At 41.8% G+C, this 16,230-nt stretch overlaps 1 protein-coding gene across 4 annotated transcripts in view; it reads left to right on the top strand.

Annotated features, from left to right (window-relative positions):
- Nucleotides 1–15,913, top strand: part of PIK3R1 (phosphoinositide-3-kinase regulatory subunit 1) — a 95,540-nt gene extending 79,627 nt beyond the window's left edge. For 2 of the 4 annotated variants that reach the window (XM_027520351.1, XM_027520352.1), the window contains exons 8-16: nucleotides 7,107–7,209; nucleotides 7,749–7,847; nucleotides 7,963–8,143; nucleotides 8,413–8,538; nucleotides 9,275–9,417; nucleotides 9,626–9,802; nucleotides 9,901–9,969; nucleotides 10,687–10,857; nucleotides 11,738–15,913. In XM_027520351.1, the coding sequence (XP_027376152.1) occupies nucleotides 7,107–7,209; nucleotides 7,749–7,847; nucleotides 7,963–8,143; nucleotides 8,413–8,538; nucleotides 9,275–9,417; nucleotides 9,626–9,802; nucleotides 9,901–9,969; nucleotides 10,687–10,857; nucleotides 11,738–11,927 (1,259 nt within the window). In that variant the 3' untranslated portion in view covers nucleotides 11,928–15,913. Of the gene's footprint in view, nucleotides 1–3,173; nucleotides 3,706–5,372; nucleotides 5,700–7,106; nucleotides 7,210–7,748; nucleotides 7,848–7,962; nucleotides 8,144–8,412; nucleotides 8,539–9,274; nucleotides 9,418–9,625; nucleotides 9,803–9,900; nucleotides 9,970–10,686; nucleotides 10,858–11,737 lie in introns of those variants that run through there. The other 2 variants (XM_027520354.1, XM_027520353.1) reach the window with 2 other exon arrangements.
- Nucleotides 15,914–16,230: the final 317 nt, after the last annotated feature.

Here is a 16,230-nt window from a genome sequence, read left to right as displayed (position 1 = left end):
AAGTCTAATATTGCACCCTCAAACCCAGAGGGAAAATAAATGCCTTTCTTTCTCCCCCTTGCCCTTCTACACCTGTCAGAGTTAATTTTTAACCACTGGTGCATTGCAAAACATTTATCCTGAAGAGCCTGATTCATAAATCTTGTTTTAAATGCTCCGGGCTTGGTTTGCAACCAGGACTAAAGCAAGCACTAAGCCAGAGGGAAATGACTTTCAAAGAGTTTTACTTTTCTCTGATTTATTTTTTATTGGGTTTAAAATGCGGTCTGACATTAGAGGCTTGTTTCGAAGGTGAGAAATGAAACCTTGAAAAAACTGTGTCTGTTTAATAGATGGGTAGGAGTAAACAGGCCAGGCGTGCTAGGTTTTGACAAAAAATAGGAAGTGTATTTGTGCTCTGAACAGCAGGAGCACGTCGTGGAGGCTACGGTTCACTTTTACTTTATGTTTTCACAGTGCAGCCTCCTTTGTCTCAAGGGACAGCTGAGACGGAAATTGTGGAGGGGCTCTTTTTTCTTTTTTCTGCTAAGCAATGGGCACACCTTTTCCGATAGTCTATAGAACGTATAACTTTGGTGCATCTGTAAACCTGAGTTTATGTATAAACTCTAATGGACATTTTCCTTAGTGTAGGGTCATGACGAGCCCTGGATGTGGACTGCAGATCTGGCATCACCCTGAAAGGCCCTTCTACTCTAAATTGTCTTAAGTTAAAATTAAGTAAAGAGGCATTAGTTGAACCCTTAAAAGAAGATTTGGGTTCATTTATTTTTTTTCTCACTGCCTTTTTTTTTTTTTCCAATGGGCTTTTGTTCATAAATTGTGGCCCACAAAACCATTTAAGAAGCTGTGCAGGTTGAAAGCTGCCTGTGGGGCATTGGCCACTCAATGGTGATTGGCACGTATGAGATTCAGCATTCAGTCTGGAACTTTCGCACTATATTAACAATTAAGAAACCTTTTCCTGACTAGCTCACACCTGCTGAGAACTGCTACATGGCCTATTTTGCCTCTGAAATGAATTTTACAAAACTTTGAGGAAGAGGAAAGTCGTAAGACTTAGAGTTTTGAAGAATCTAGAAGGTAAAGTTAGTTTTCAATTGAGTAAGTTTTCTATTGTGGAAACCCAGATTTCTGAAATCTCTGGGTTTCAGAAATTAAAAGTTTTCTTACAAGAGTTTAGCAGGCATGTGTAAAATATTTCCAAGGTTGTTATGACATCTGTGCATTTATTTTTTTTTCTTAGTGAATCATATAGATTAAATGACAGTTGGGCAGTTATGTTTTTTTGTGTGAACTTTTGAACACTGGGAGATGAGTTAAATAAATACACAGCAAGTTTTCTCTGGAGCCAAAGTTACTGATTCTGTTCTACCAGCAGAGGGCTCCCTTTTTAAACTAATAAATAGCATGTGTTTTGCAGATTACTAAATTGACTAAAATTGAATGGGAAGAGACTCTTCTCATACTTTGAGTAATTAATAGAACCTCTGTGGTAGATGATTGTACATACTGTGAGAAATTTGAAGCAAAGTTTTCAAATCTTTTTTAAGATTTTCTATAAGTAGTGTGCTGTTTCCCCATGGATAATTTTCTTCTGACACAGGAAACAGACCGTTGGACTAGAGAACATTTTAATCTTAAAAGGTTTTGACGTGACACATTCTGTGAATCCAGACAGGTATGCGTGAGTGACTGATGTTTCCAAGATCCCCAAGCTTTAGAAAGACTTTTTTTTTTTTAGGTAGGGCAAGATTATGCAACTCACGATGCAGGAGTATTCTCTGAACTAACCCTATGTCTGTAATCAGCTGGCAGGAGCTAGGAAATTCACCTATAGACTAATTTTTCCCCCATAGGAAAAGTAGGTGCTTCATAGTCTATCAATTGCACCAAAGCAGAGCTTGTAAAATCACTCTCGTTGTGAGTTTGGCAGCATTTCCCAGATATTGCAATAATTCTGAAACTGGTTCCTCCCTTTTGGACTCTGGGTCAGCACTTAGATCTTCCTTTATCATTGCATATGACCTTTGACATTGCATGTCACCTTCTCGTATAGAGTCTAAGGGTATCACAGAATGCATGTTTCTTCGAAGATAATTAGAAGGCAGCTTTTCAAAAAAATTAAAAATAGGAAACAAAAAAAAAGTCAGTTTTGTTCTAGGTGTGAAGTTTTTTGCATGTGGCTTAAAAGAAATTAACTTCAGTTTCACTTGTTAATTTTTACTTTCTCTGGCAGAGGGAAGTAAAGAGCAGGGCCAGTGGGTGGAGAAAAAGGAGTTTAGGACCAAAAAGGAGTTTAGGACTAGTGGTATAATCTTATGCAAACCACTTCACTCTGGGTCAGAACAGTTTGTGTGTGTTGTACAGGGGAATTGCTTGGAGTGATCTCTAAATTTTGTTCTGGTTTTCAAGCGAGTGTTCTGGTTTTCAGGCATGTGTGTGTGTAGTAGGAGGGAATTGCTTGAAGTGATCTCTAAATTTTGTTTTTGTCTTCTAGTAAGTGTTCTGGTTTTGAAACGTGTGTTGTGTTATAGTAGGAGGGAATTCCTTTAAGTGATCTCTGAATTTTGCTCTGGTTTTCAAGCTAGTGATTCTGTGATTTTACATTGGGTTAAGGTTCTTGAGATAACAGTGAAGCCATCTGTGCTGATGTGAGTGAAAATTTTCTTTGGCCAAATTTTAGGGTTTTTTTTGTTTGTTTGTTTGTTTGTTTGTTTTAAATAGAAGCCAAGGGTCCTAAGTTTGGTTCCTTGCAACTTTTATCAAGTAAAGAGAAAAGACTCCTCTAGCATGGGGTGCCATCTCCTTGCCCTCCTACTCTTTGCTTCCTGTAGCGTATGCATGAACCTAATGCATTTTTATGGCCATTTCAACTGGAGTTGAAATTGACTCCATACAAATAGCTGCAGAGTACAGTTTTTATCTGAGTGTATTTTTAATACTACGGCACTTACTGGAGCCATGCAGTCACTCTTCCCTAGGAGCCTCCTCCTGTGGACCAGTTTGTAACCCTGTTCCCTGCAGGGTGGCTCCCCCGGGGGCTCTCCCGTGACACCTGCAGGGCTGTCTGTGCTGGTGCGTGGGAGGAGGTGGACGCGAGCGAGGCACGGTGTTCTGGGCCCTTCTGAGAGAGGTTCAGGCCTTTACAAGCGAGGCTTTGATTCTATTTTTTGCTGAACTAGCTCAGCCACTTCCTGTGTTTGGCAGCGCCAAGTGCCTCGCTGCACTGTGGCCACTTGAGCACCACAAGCCTGCGAGCCGCGCTGCCGCCGCAGCCTGTGGAGAACCTATTTTAGGCCCCCTGACAATGGCCTTCTCACTTCCTCGGCGAGGAGGAGGAGGAGGAGGAGGAGGACCCGGGCTGGCAGTGGCCACTTGTTAGCCGATGATGACAACTTGGACTTGGGCTCCCCTCCCCCACCCGAAATCCCTAGCTCAGCAAATATTTGAACCTGCCCAAGTTAATCATGAAGCCGCGATCTTTATCTGAGAGGGACTTGCGAGCGCCCCGGCTCCTTCTCTCGCCGGCGCAGCCCGGGCTCCGGGCGGCCGGCTTCTGCACGGGCTGCGGGCGCTGAGCGGCAGAGTCCCGGGGTCCTGCGCCGCCTGGCTGGAGGAATCGGTTTGGGGATTTTTTTTTTTTTTTCCATTGTCGGATACAAGCATTTCCAAGGGAAACCGTTGAAATGCATAACCTGCAAAGTAAGTTGCCTTTCATTTACGCACTGTTCTGGCCCTTGGCTTTTGCACTGTTTTGGGGGGACTCTTTTGGAAGGTTCATTTCTACTGTGTGTGTGTGTGTGTGTGTGTGTGTGTGTGTGTGTCCCAGGGAGAGAGGGAGAGATAGTAAGCACTGCATGAGGAGGGCAGATGAGAGATTAGTGGAACCACTCCCCCATTTCCTTGGGCAGTGTAAGGGAAAGATGGGCTCCCGTTGGAAATGGGGAGGGAAGGTAATTACCAAGTGCTGGTCTGGAAGTTGGGGTCTGGCCAGGCCTGGGAGAGACGTGAAAAGTCACCTGTCTCCCTGCCCTCCTCCCGGGTCTGTTTGCCACATGGGCTCCAGCGGCCGGACCGGTTTGCACCAAGTGCGCCCAGAGGCATGGGGTGGGGGAGCCCTTGGGGCTGTGTGCTGTCCGAAGCTGCTGGGAGGACTTGGGTCAACATTTTTATTAAACTCAAAAAAAATTTTTTTCTCCTTCTTTTCTGAGGGCTTATCCCCCCACCATCACTTTTACCATTTTTACCATTTGTCTTTGCATTTCGGGTTACTTAAGCTTTAAGCAAAGAGAGCATGTGAGAGAGAGAGGGTGGGAGGGTGTAGGATGCATCTGCCTTCCTCCTTAGTGGGAAAATGAAATGAGCTGGAAGAGGGACACGTGAGCAGTGCTCAGAGACTGCCTTGCCTTCGCTATTTCTATATATTTTATGATTCCAAATTTGACAACTTCTAAGAATAAATTTCAAGGGCTTCTGTGTTCTTTAAATTGTCACAGAAATATGTGACAGGCACACGTACGCAGATCACACAGCCCACTGTAGTTTTTTAAATTAGCTACATTTACCATGGGTGAGGGAAACCTTTTCTTCCTTCCTCCCTGCTCATTATAGAAGAACTAGCATTTAGATTTATAGGGGAGTTGATTTCTTTACATTAAATACTGCTAAGAAGGAATAATATTTCTTCCCAAAGTGAGGCATTTGAGATGGAAGGGGGGAAAAAAGTACCCCCCCCCAAGTGATTACATCACCCACCCCCTCAAGCAGTATTTAGCACAGTAAATCTGAAGATGGGCTCATCAGTGAGAAATACTTTGCAAAGATAACTCTGCCTGTACTCTGCATTCTGATATTATGGCCTGTCTTTTTTTGAGGGGGTGGGGGTTGCATTCCATATTCTATAAAGTCTAGTTTCAACTGCAGTGTTTAATAGAGATTTTTGCCTCTACATTTTCTTTTAATTGTGCTTTCTAATGTAGTACATTTGTGACACTGTATAAGTTCTGAGTGCATGAAATATCCAGAGAGTTCTTGATCCTTCTTGCTCTTAATATATATCGGAGGCATTTTAGGACTGTAAAACATATCTTAAGTATACCATTTGGATGCCTTTGTAAGATTTTTAAACCAAGAAATGATCAGGCTATCTATAAACCCAGATGCACTAGGGGGAGGCGGGGACGGGGTGGTGGGGGGAAGCTACGTGCTGCTGCATATCAGCTTTGTCAGCCTGCCAACAGTGGAGCATACCATGCTGCAAGGAGCAATAAAAAAGGAATTAGACAACTCACGGCTCAAGAAGAACAGTCAGATTAAACACCTTTTTGAAACGAAGAGCGTTTACACATTGCAGCTCTGTCAAATGTAGGATCTTCGTGAGGTTGGGGCTGTGTTAAGGCTGGTAGGGAAGAGAAATGATGAAGCAGGAGTGGTCTGGTGACATTTTTGTGACTTGATTGGCTGGGGTGTGTGATGTCATAGGTTACAGTGCAGCCCCTTATAGGTTTTAAAATGAATTCCAAGACACCATTACAAAGAAAGCCGGACTCTTTTCTTATAACTGAGCTCAGCCAAGGAAACTCTCGCACAAATGTACAACACTGTTTGGAATATGGAAGACCTGGATTTAGAATATGCTAAGACAGATATAAATTGTGGCACAGACTTGATGTTTTATATAGAAATGGATCCACCAGGTAATACTGCAGTATTCTTTAGAGAACTGGTTAATGTTGTGGCATTTAATTTTTTTGACAACTGCTATTAACAGCTCCTCTTTGGATGTCTGTTTTTATTAATTTGTTCTAATTTAATGAGTTTGCTCACAGTGTGAAAATGAAACAAATGGTTTGACTGCCTGTGGCAGCAAGCAGGTCAGGCTGTGTTTGGTAAATGCTTATTCTTAGTTGAATGGATATAAATTGGATTCCAGTTTTTCACCTGTGTCTTTTGTGACTCGAGCTCGTTTGCTATTTGGGTTATATTGTTGTATATTGTTCCTTTAATTAAAAGGCTGCATCCTTGGTGCTTCTTTTCTGACAGTGGTTGAGAACAGTGTGGTACTTTGCAGTGATAACACTCGGTACTTTAGAAAGCATGTCAAATGTAGCAGTGATTGCAACTCAGTTCTTGGTGCCCTGAAACTATTCTGAATCAAATGTTGAGACTTTGTCTGCTCTCTCTTCTTTTAAGATACTGCAGTGAGAGAAGTTGGCTTTCCATTATTGAGTCTCAGGCATTATAAGATATACCTGCTAGACTCCTGAAATAATTTTTGCTTAAAATGTAATAGTGGTGCTTTAAAACTTATGACTTAGAATTTAGCAAGATATCCTAGACTTATTTTACTTTCTCAATTCTTTCAGCCTTCCTCCCAATTAAGAAATTCAGAAATACTGCAGTCTTTATTTGTCAGCAGTTGGTATATGAATACTGATTTGACATTGAGGAAGAGGGGATATGGTTTTTAATTAGTCTTGGCATAATGTAGAGCATAGTTATCCAATAGAATATTAACATGAATACTAAAGAGATTGAGGTCACAGAGGAGTCTCTTCAAGTGGCATTTGGCAGAACAGTGCCTGAAATACTAAGATTAGAGAAACCCAATTCCTCCTCTTAAAACATATTGCTGTGTAGATGAGCTTTTTTATTACCACAACGGCATTTGTGGAGGACAGAAAGGAAATTTGTCTTTTATAATTAAATAAGAGGAGGAAATTAAAACCAAGCCATGTGATTCCTCCTGCTACTCTGTTCGTGGTTTCTTACTTGAGCTAGATTTGACCAGATATGAAACTTTAATACAACTCAAACCTAAAAGTAGAAGATGCTGTGACCCTGGATTTACTTTGAAATTCATTTACATGGCCAGCCCATTTTATTTGCTAGTCTCTAAGCTCTTTTTAAAAATTTTAATCGGTAGTCAAAAATTTCTGATTTAAAAAAAAAGAAAGTTTCATGGACTTGTACATTACTGCTGTGTTTCATAGCTAATCTTTTCTACATGAAAATGTTGTTTATCTAAGGGAACTTGGGTAGAATTTTAAATGTTTATTTGCAGTTGGGATTGCAAAAACTTTTTCTTTCTCCTCCATCTACAGCACTGCCTCCCAAACCACCAAAACCCACTACTGTAGCCAACAACGGTATGAATAACAATATGTCTTTACAAGATGCTGAATGGTACTGGGGAGATATCTCGAGGTAAGGCTATAGAGACTCCGAGTTTTTCAGCAGAGCTGGGGAGTTTAGAGGAAGAGAAAGCAAAGCAAAAGCACCAGCTTGCTAAATTCCATTTTTAGGATATCATCCAACATAAGCATGAAGCATAGTTGGTTCCCTTCCAGAGACGACCATAGAAGTCACTGAGCTCCGGGGAGCTGTGGGTGCTGGATGCCGCAGGAAATTAAATACCCGAGAAGTTTCATTATTGCCAGAGATGTCAGGGAGGCAGTAGGGTGAAGTGGCACTGCCTCGAGGCAGAGTGTAAAGTCACTCTCTATTAGACAGGAACTCTCAGAATTAACGTTAAACGTAACGAAGTGGCATTCTTAGTCTAAGCTTTTTTTTTTTTTTTTTTTTTTTGAGGGGAGTTAAAGAGGCAACCTTTTGGGGATCATGATTTTCTGTGCTGATTTGTCCAGAGTGACTGGGTGTTAATTCTGAAAATGCCTTTAAAAAACATAACTCGAGAACCATCAAATCTTCGAGGTGAGCATTGTCTCCTGTTCTTTTCACTTCAGGGAAGAAGTGAATGAAAAACTTCGAGACACAGCTGACGGGACCTTTTTGGTACGAGACGCATCTACTAAAATGCATGGGGATTACACGCTTACACTAAGGTGAGTTAGGGCACGTGGCTGGAATGGCATGTTCAGGGTGATGGTAGAACATACCGGCGTTTGTTTGTTTTTTTAAGAGAATTCTAATGCCATTATTTTTATATTGCATTTGCAGGAAAGGAGGAAATAACAAATTAATCAAGATATTTCACCGAGATGGGAAATATGGCTTCTCTGACCCATTAACCTTCAACTCTGTGGTTGAACTAATAAACCACTACCGGAATGAATCTCTAGCTCAGTATAATCCCAAACTGGATGTGAAACTACTTTATCCAGTATCCAAATACCAACAGGTAATCACATACCCATGTTATTATAATATTTGTAAAAGATTCTTTTATTGCGTAGAAAATATTTTGAGGCAGATGAATTCCATGTCATTAAACTCAAAAAACTTTCAAACTGTAATTTTGTGATCACAAATGTATAAAATACTTTAACAATAAAATACTGTAACAAAATATCTGATGTGGAAAAATCCTCCCAACAGTGGTCATTTAAAAGTACCTTATCAACTGAATTTATTTTTCCCTTTTTCTTCCAATCTCTATAATCCTTCCAGGATCAAGTTGTCAAAGAAGATAATATTGAAGCTGTAGGGAAAAAATTACATGAATATAACACTCAATTTCAAGAAAAAAGTCGGGAATATGATAGATTATATGAAGACTATACCCGAACTTCCCAGGTGAGTTTTCTGTGAAAATCACATTAAAACTGTAGAGTTCTTAATTATTAGAATCAAGTGCATGTTATATTCAGCTTCCAAAAAAGACTGTAAAATGTTTTTTTCTGGCAATAGAGTGATGAGAGAGATCATTTATTTGTGAATCATTGTTGATTATTCTAGTACTTACTTACTATATCTCTAAACCTTTTAAATGAAGCCTGTAAGTATCAGAATAATAAATTAAGTTGATTTGACATAATTGCTGACTGCAGAATTCTCTTTAGAGTAAAAGCTAATACTAACTGGAAGTTCTACAGACTTGTCTAATCTCTGAAATGGGGATTTAACCATGATAGGTAGGTCCTGTTGCAATGAAAGGTTGAGGCTACATTTACTGCCTTGTTTTCCTAGAGGCTTAATCTCCTCTAGGCCATCACATATCTGGGACCGCCAGAGGGAGCAGAAGGATGCCATAAACTGCTGATAAAAGTGGAATGGTTTTTAAAAAAAGATGAAAACTGTAGCAAAGTGTCAAGCAGTCATCTTCCATAGACTGGGAAAATTCTCCAAAGGAAATGTGTGCTTCTCTGATACTATTTTAAGGAGTTTTATGAATTAGAGTCCTACCTTGCTAACATTGGGACTTACATGTCAGATAGTAGTGCCAATCAATTGTCTCTAGCAGTGTCTTGCTGTAAGAAATTGTCTGTTTTGTGAAAGGAATGACCCTGTCTTATTAAAATTTGTGTTGCAGGAAATCCAAATGAAAAGAACAGCTATTGAAGCATTTAATGAAACCATAAAAATATTTGAAGAACAGTGCCAAACCCAGGAGCGGTACAGCAAAGAATACATAGAAAAGTTCAAACGTGAAGGCAACGAGACGGAAATCCAAAGGTTGGTGGCCTGGGCGGGTTTCACTGTCCTTGTGCTTGAGCTCACCACACTTCTCTTATACTGTCTAAAGGTGACCTCTGTTTCTATGAAATGACAGGGAGAGAAAGCATTCTTTACCTGAGGTGAACTGCTGAGAATCAATACTGAAACCTTGGGGGAACTTTCATGATTCTCCAGGTAATTACAGATGCATCTCTCTTGCCTGCAGGATTATGCATAATTATGAAAAGTTAAAGTCTCGAATCAGTGAAATTGTCGACAGCAGAAGGAGATTGGAAGAGGACTTGAAGAAGCAGGCGGCTGAGTATCGTGAGATTGACAAACGCATGAACAGCATTAAACCAGACCTCATTCAGCTAAGAAAGACGAGAGACCAATACTTGATGTACGTACTGGAAGTGGAATCCTGCCCGTGCATGATAGGTAATTGCGAAAATAAAGGATGGGTTCTTAATGCATTTTCTTTTTAAAACTCTTTTCCAGGTGGTTGACTCAGAAAGGTGTTCGGCAGAAGAAATTGAACGAGTGGCTGGGCAATGAAAACACTGAAGAGTAAGTAGTTAGTACAGATGGGAGGGGGCAGGGGTGATTTTTTTTTTTCTTTTGAGGAAAATGCACGACTTGCTTTGTCTGCAGAGCAAGTGAGGAATGGACTATCTTGTAGGAGAAAATACATCTGCCTCATTACCGAGAATTTTCAAAAAGGAAAGTTTAGCAAAGGAGAACGTAGATTTATCCGCACCACCTCCCCACCCCCACCACAGGCTGGGGAAAGAGTGACCCTGTGTCCATAATGAAGCCCCAGAACCATCTGGAAAATCCCAACATATTTTGGGAACAGTCAGAGGGGAGTTGGGAGGGAGACAACTGCTGTTTAGTATATTTTTAAAGCTTATGTCTACCTTTTGTTTCAATTAATTATTTAAAAACTGGCGTTCCTCCTAGTCAGTCAATTTCCTGATCTAAACTGGACAAACAGGATTGTTTAATACCGTCCTCTCTGCCCAGGTAGCTGAGCATAGTTGCCGACTTGAAAACAGGAAGAGTCTCACTTAGTGCTGCTAGCTTTGTTCGGGGGGTTGAAGGCTAAACTCTATGAGGAAGCTCAGGCCCGAGGAGCTGGTTGAGTCAGCCCCGTGACTGCCAGCCTGAGTCGCTCAGAGCAGAGGCAGGAACTAGGTCGAGGCGATAGGCGGGCTTTTCCTCAGAGGGGCAGCGAGTGGCCGCCACTTGTACTTCACTCAGAAACCTCCTCTTCCACCTTTTCAGCCAATATTCGCTGGTAGAAGATGATGAGGATTTGCCCCACCACGATGAGAAGACTTGGAATGTTGGAAGCAGCAACCGAAACAAAGCTGAAAACCTGTTGCGAGGGAAGCGAGACGGCACTTTTCTTGTCCGGGAAAGCAGTAAACAGGGCTGCTACGCCTGCTCTGTGGTGTATGTATCTCCAGCCAATTATCTGTCTTGTGAAACACGTCAAGGAGGTATTCCAGCCAGCCAACCTTGGGGGCAAGGATTTGAAAAAGTTCTAATTGTCAAGCATTACGATAGTGTAGAAGAGGAAATAAAACCTAATATTTGAACATCTAAGCAGGAGTATCTATCTGTTCAGAGGGCTAGTAGAAAGCAAGCTGCTATTCAGGTGGAGAACTGGGGCTCTGGGCGGCAGGTCAGCAGCTTGTCTCATCAAGAGAAGTCTTTTGCTTTTCATCTTTAAAATGGAAACAGCCATACTTGCTGTTTGGGGGCTTCCATATAGTTAAAAATCTGAGGAGATTCTCGTGGAAGCACCACCAACAGGTCAAGTCCCCATCAGGGGCCAGTTAAAACAGTAAGAGAAAGGGCTCTGCTCACTGTCCCTGCCAACAGAAGACATTTCCCTCCTAGGGCTGGTTTTCCTTTGTTTATTGTCAGAGTCTGGGGAGTACCATGAAGGGGGAGAGGTTGGATCACTAACATTATTTCAGAGAAGCGAGTGGCCTGCTGAAGGAAAAGGCTCTCGGGTATTTTCTAGCCTGTCATCTCCCTCCGTGTAAGCAGAGAACCACTGCCACAGGAAGGAAGGGGAAAGACCTTGAATAGAGGACAAGGCAATAGGAGAGTTTAGAGTAGATGGAGAGGTATGTGGACAATTCCAAAGCTGTCTCGAAATGATCATCCAGCGGCTCAGGGAAGCTGGTTACCCCCGCAAATCACTCAGCCGCTAAGGAGCACGGGGACAGCGCCACCAGTCCCGAGCTCAGGCAGCATCGGGGGTACCTTGGCATGACGCTCTTCTTTAGCTCACGCAGGCCCGTGTGCTCTCTCCCCCGCGCAGGGTGGACGGCGAGGTCAAGCACTGCGTCATCAACAAGACGGCCACGGGCTACGGCTTCGCCGAGCCCTACAACCTGTACAGCTCCCTCAAGGAGCTGGTGCTCCACTACCAGCACACCTCTCTCGTGCAGCACAACGACTCCCTCAACGTCACACTAGCCTACCCGGTGTACGCGCAGCAGAGGCGATGAAGGGCCGCCCTCCAGCCTGCTCCTCACCTTTGACTCCCCAAGGCCTCTGGCAAGCACAGGGCTCCCCTGCAGCCTGACCTGGGAACTGAGCTGCGGACACCCAGCCGCCTGTCTTCAGATGGGACTCGAGCCTTCGACCCCACGGCAGGAAGGGAAGACGCATCGCAGGGCCACGCACCGGACAGCCGCCGTTCCTCGTCTCGAGTGCTTCGTCAGCCTTTCTCTCTTCCCTCTTTCTGTTTCGGTTTTTTTTTGGTTTAATTTAAAGCCACAACCACACACAAAGAGAAAAAGAAATGCAAAAATCTCTGCGTGCAGGGACAAAGAGGCCTTTAACCATGGTGCTTGTTCGTGCTTTCAGAAGCTTTACCAGCTCAAGAGTTGGGACCTTGGAGACCGGAGCGGGGACGGGCTGACGAGCCCTAGCCTGGGGTCGCTCGGTCCAGCCTGGGTGTTGCCGTGCACGGTGGCCCCCAGACGCACTGCACTGTGGATTATTTCATTTTCTAACAAAATGAACCGATATGTAGCAGAAAGGCACTTCCGCTCGCAGGGAACACTTGAGGGAACGTCTGCTCCGTGTGTTCAGAGGAAGTTCTGTTGTAGCAGAGTGCCAGAAAGTGTTTTGTTGAAATTCTTAAACCAAGAAGACCCACCAACAGAAAAATGGAGCTTTGAAAACGGGACTTCAAAATGACATTTAGTATATAAAATATGTACATACCATTGGATGACTAACTATCAAATAGATGGATTTGTATCAATACCAAATAGCTTCTGTTTTGTTGTGCTGAAGGCTAAATTCACAGTGCTATGCAATTCTTAATTTTCACTGTTGTTATCTGTTTTAAATGTACCTTCAGAATAAGCTTCCCCTGCCCCAGTTTTTGTTGCTTGAAAATACTGTCCCTGATTTTTTTTTGTTAATATTCATTTTGTTACTCATTTCCTTTTTTTTTTTAAGAAATGTACAGGATGCCAGTTTAAAAAAAAATGGCTTCAGAATTAAAACTATGAAATATTTTACAGTCTTTCTTGTACAGAGTACTTGGCTGTTAGCCCAAGGTTAAAAAGTTCATAACAGATTTTTTTTTTTGGACTAAATGTTTTGTTGGGCAGTGCCTGATAAGCTTCAAAGCTGCTTTATTCAATAAAAAAAAAAAAAAGATATATGAATATGACAAAGTATCGCTGAGTTCAACAATGTTGTTTCAAGACTTAAGATACGGTACCTGGCAATGTTTGTTTCGTAAAGAATTGTGAACTTCTTGAATCTAGGGACGGGGATGTAGCAAAGGGTTGTACAAGTGGGGTGGGGGAGGGTTGGCGAGATGGCATGCACTTTCTCTTTCTTGTTATTACGGAGAAGTGGATCACTGCAAAGTGGAGTCTCTTCCCACTTTGATCTGCTACTTACTATGCCCTCATGACAATTACAAACCTCCTGGAACGCTAGTTCTTAGGAAGGCAGGCAGGGTCTTCGAGCAGTGTTCATCCTTGTTGGAAACACTGATTTCAAAATATCATTGCTGCATTTAGAAAACCTGTCTCTCTTTAACATTAGATGACCCATTACCAACCAGCCAACATCCATTTTAAGAAAAAGCATGACCTGAAAAAGATATTTTTATCCAGGTATCTGCTATTTTCCTAGCTTTCCATTCAACTTAGATCAGAGAGCCTCACATGGTCATCATCGTTTCTGCCCCGATTGTGGGGGAGCTTGTTGAAGTCATGGCCGTTGTAGGAATCATAGTAACAGTCCTCATTCACCCAAATAATTGTATGTGTTATTACTTCATTGTGGGGAAGAGGGAGGAATTGTTAGAGTATTCTTTCCGACTTACCTTAGCAAGAGCAAGAGGTGTCTATCCCCAACTTGTATGTAAAAGCCTTTCAGTTTACTGGGAACTGTACCTACACTGGAAGGAATAAAGGGGAGATTAAAATGGAATCTTACAACTTCAGTTCTTCTTGCTCAATATTAGATTCTCCACAGGTTTGTTTTTCTTTCTTTCCAACTACTGGGGTAAGGGGTTTTGTTTTGTTTTTAATGTTGTTCCTTTGAAAGGATCAATCCCGCAGCTGACTTAACTAGAATGTATTTTTTTTTTTCCTTTTTACATGAAGCTACTCATATCAAGAGCAATAGTCAGTCTTACAGCCAGACAGACTGTCAGTCCTCAAACTTGACTGTACTGACCTGACCATCTCCCTTTCATCTCCAGACAATTGATGATTCCCCTAGTTTTAGTCTAGGAGTGTCTGCTTTACAACTATCCTTCCATGTCATACAGAAGCCCAACCATTAGTAAACAGTAGTTTTATCAGCTAGGTTTATTGCTTTTTTGATAGCACATCCATGTATATTATTAACTTTCATTTAATTTCTAAATTATCTGAGATGGAGTATTTCGTGGAAAAGCTACAGTTCTGTTCACCTTTTTTGCTTCAACACTTTGCAAGATGGCATGGTATTAGGCACTTGCCTCATTTCTACATCTCATGAGCATAAATGCAGTAGATTTTTCTTTGAACAGCAAAGGCAGAATTCATGATTTCCTATCACAGTGAGTCACACCTTACGTAGGATGCTATGCCTCTGCCCGACGCCTTATTGATAGTGTATAGCATCCCATCACATCTGTCTTTGTAGATGTTTGACCAGCAGGGTTCTTGGAGTCCAACCATTCATCTTACAGCACTGAGTGGCTTGTGAGTATAAATGGAGACAGCAGAGGCATTCCTGATACATGCTTACATCCATGTGTGGATTTTCCCCACCCGGTATAGCATCCTGAAGGTAAAAGCCAGAAGCTAAGCTGCAGAGAGGCTATGATGGGGCTGTAGAAGTGGGAGCGCTGCGATCTGAAATCACCCACGAGAAAAAAATCACAACCATGAGGAAAAGGCAGAAAGCTTGTTTTTGCAACTTCTGACAACTTCACGGCCCTTGATATATGTATATATGTATATGTGCATGGACTGTTTCCAGTACACCTTTCAGCCAAAACAGATCCACAGTCGTTGAGTTCAAGTACATAACGAGACAATGTCTAGTACAATTCTTGTATATGTGTATGGGGTTTTTTTCTTTGAAGTTGTTTTGTTTTGTCTTAACAAAGGTGAAAATTGTTTGCAAGTGGAGTGAGAAGTTCATAATTCTTTGGCTTTTTTCTGTTGTTTAAAAGTTACTCCTTTGGGGTAGCTGGTCTCCGTGGCTCACTGAACTTGGAAACCCACGTTTTCGGTGTGTTCAGTCAAATGTGTTGATGTGAGCTGTCACTGCGGAACCAACTGCTTTGTCATATAGCTGGTTATGAACTAGTAACGTGTTTGGGAAGTCCTACTGATGTTCCTTTTTGGGAGAAAAATTCTGCTGGTTCTAACAACTGTGCTTCTGCTATGCATGGTATCCAAGTCAGTTGGAAAGCAGACCCTGAAATTTGAGTTTAGGGTCATTTAAGAAAGGGGCAGTTTATGGCACAATGCCTCACATGAGACAAAGTTCTGAAATGCCAAATTCTTATTTTTTAGAAATCTAGTTAAATTACCAGTATAAATGACTAGTATGAACAGAATTGGGTTCATTGGAAACACTAACCAACTTAACATTGAGCTTGTCACCATGAGAGAGCATTAGCTGCCCAGGATGCTGCTATTTAAAAAAAAAAAAAAAAAAAGGCAAAACAAAAATAGCTCATTTATATGTGTGTATTTTTTAAAGCTACGATCTGTTCGATGTTTTTACAAATCTGTTTCTATGATATTGTTAAAATAAAGTTGGTCTTTTGACGAGAGGGAGGTTGTCATGGTCAGCTGTAATTTTGCCTTTACAAGGCACCTGGGGCGGGGGGCGGGGGGACTGTGCCTCCTTGACATTTGTTCAAGCTATAGGTTCAATGGAGCTATGTCTTGTTGTTTTAAGTTGCTTTAATGCATTGTATTAGGTCTTCAAACAGAATAAAGGTTGTTTTGAAACTGAAGTCATGGTTTGAAATTTCAGCAATCACCAAAGAAATTTTTAAACACTCTTCCTCTTTATGTTAATGTTGCATCTCCTTCTGTAGTCCCCCACCCACCCCATCACTGTCATTATCTCGTTTTTGTCCAGTGAGAAAAACAGGAGTGGTCACGTGAATGATGGGGCAGTGTCATTTACATCATTTCACTATATGCTTAATGGTGGAAAGAAATGGCTCTAGGTAATATCATGTGTAAGAAAACGTAATCACTGTCAGTCCCTCCCATTCACTGTCCATCTCCAAAGCTGCAGAATTGTTCTCTAAAAACTGGTCGGTGA

The sequence above is a fragment of the Bos indicus x Bos taurus genome, chromosome 20, assembly GCF_003369695.1.
Source record: "Bos indicus x Bos taurus breed Angus x Brahman F1 hybrid chromosome 20, Bos_hybrid_MaternalHap_v2.0, whole genome shotgun sequence".
NCBI classification, from domain to species: Eukaryota; Metazoa; Chordata; class Mammalia; order Artiodactyla; family Bovidae; genus Bos; species Bos indicus x Bos taurus.
The sequence above is the reverse complement of the archived record's forward strand: the minus strand, read 5'-3'. Positions and strand labels throughout refer to the sequence as shown.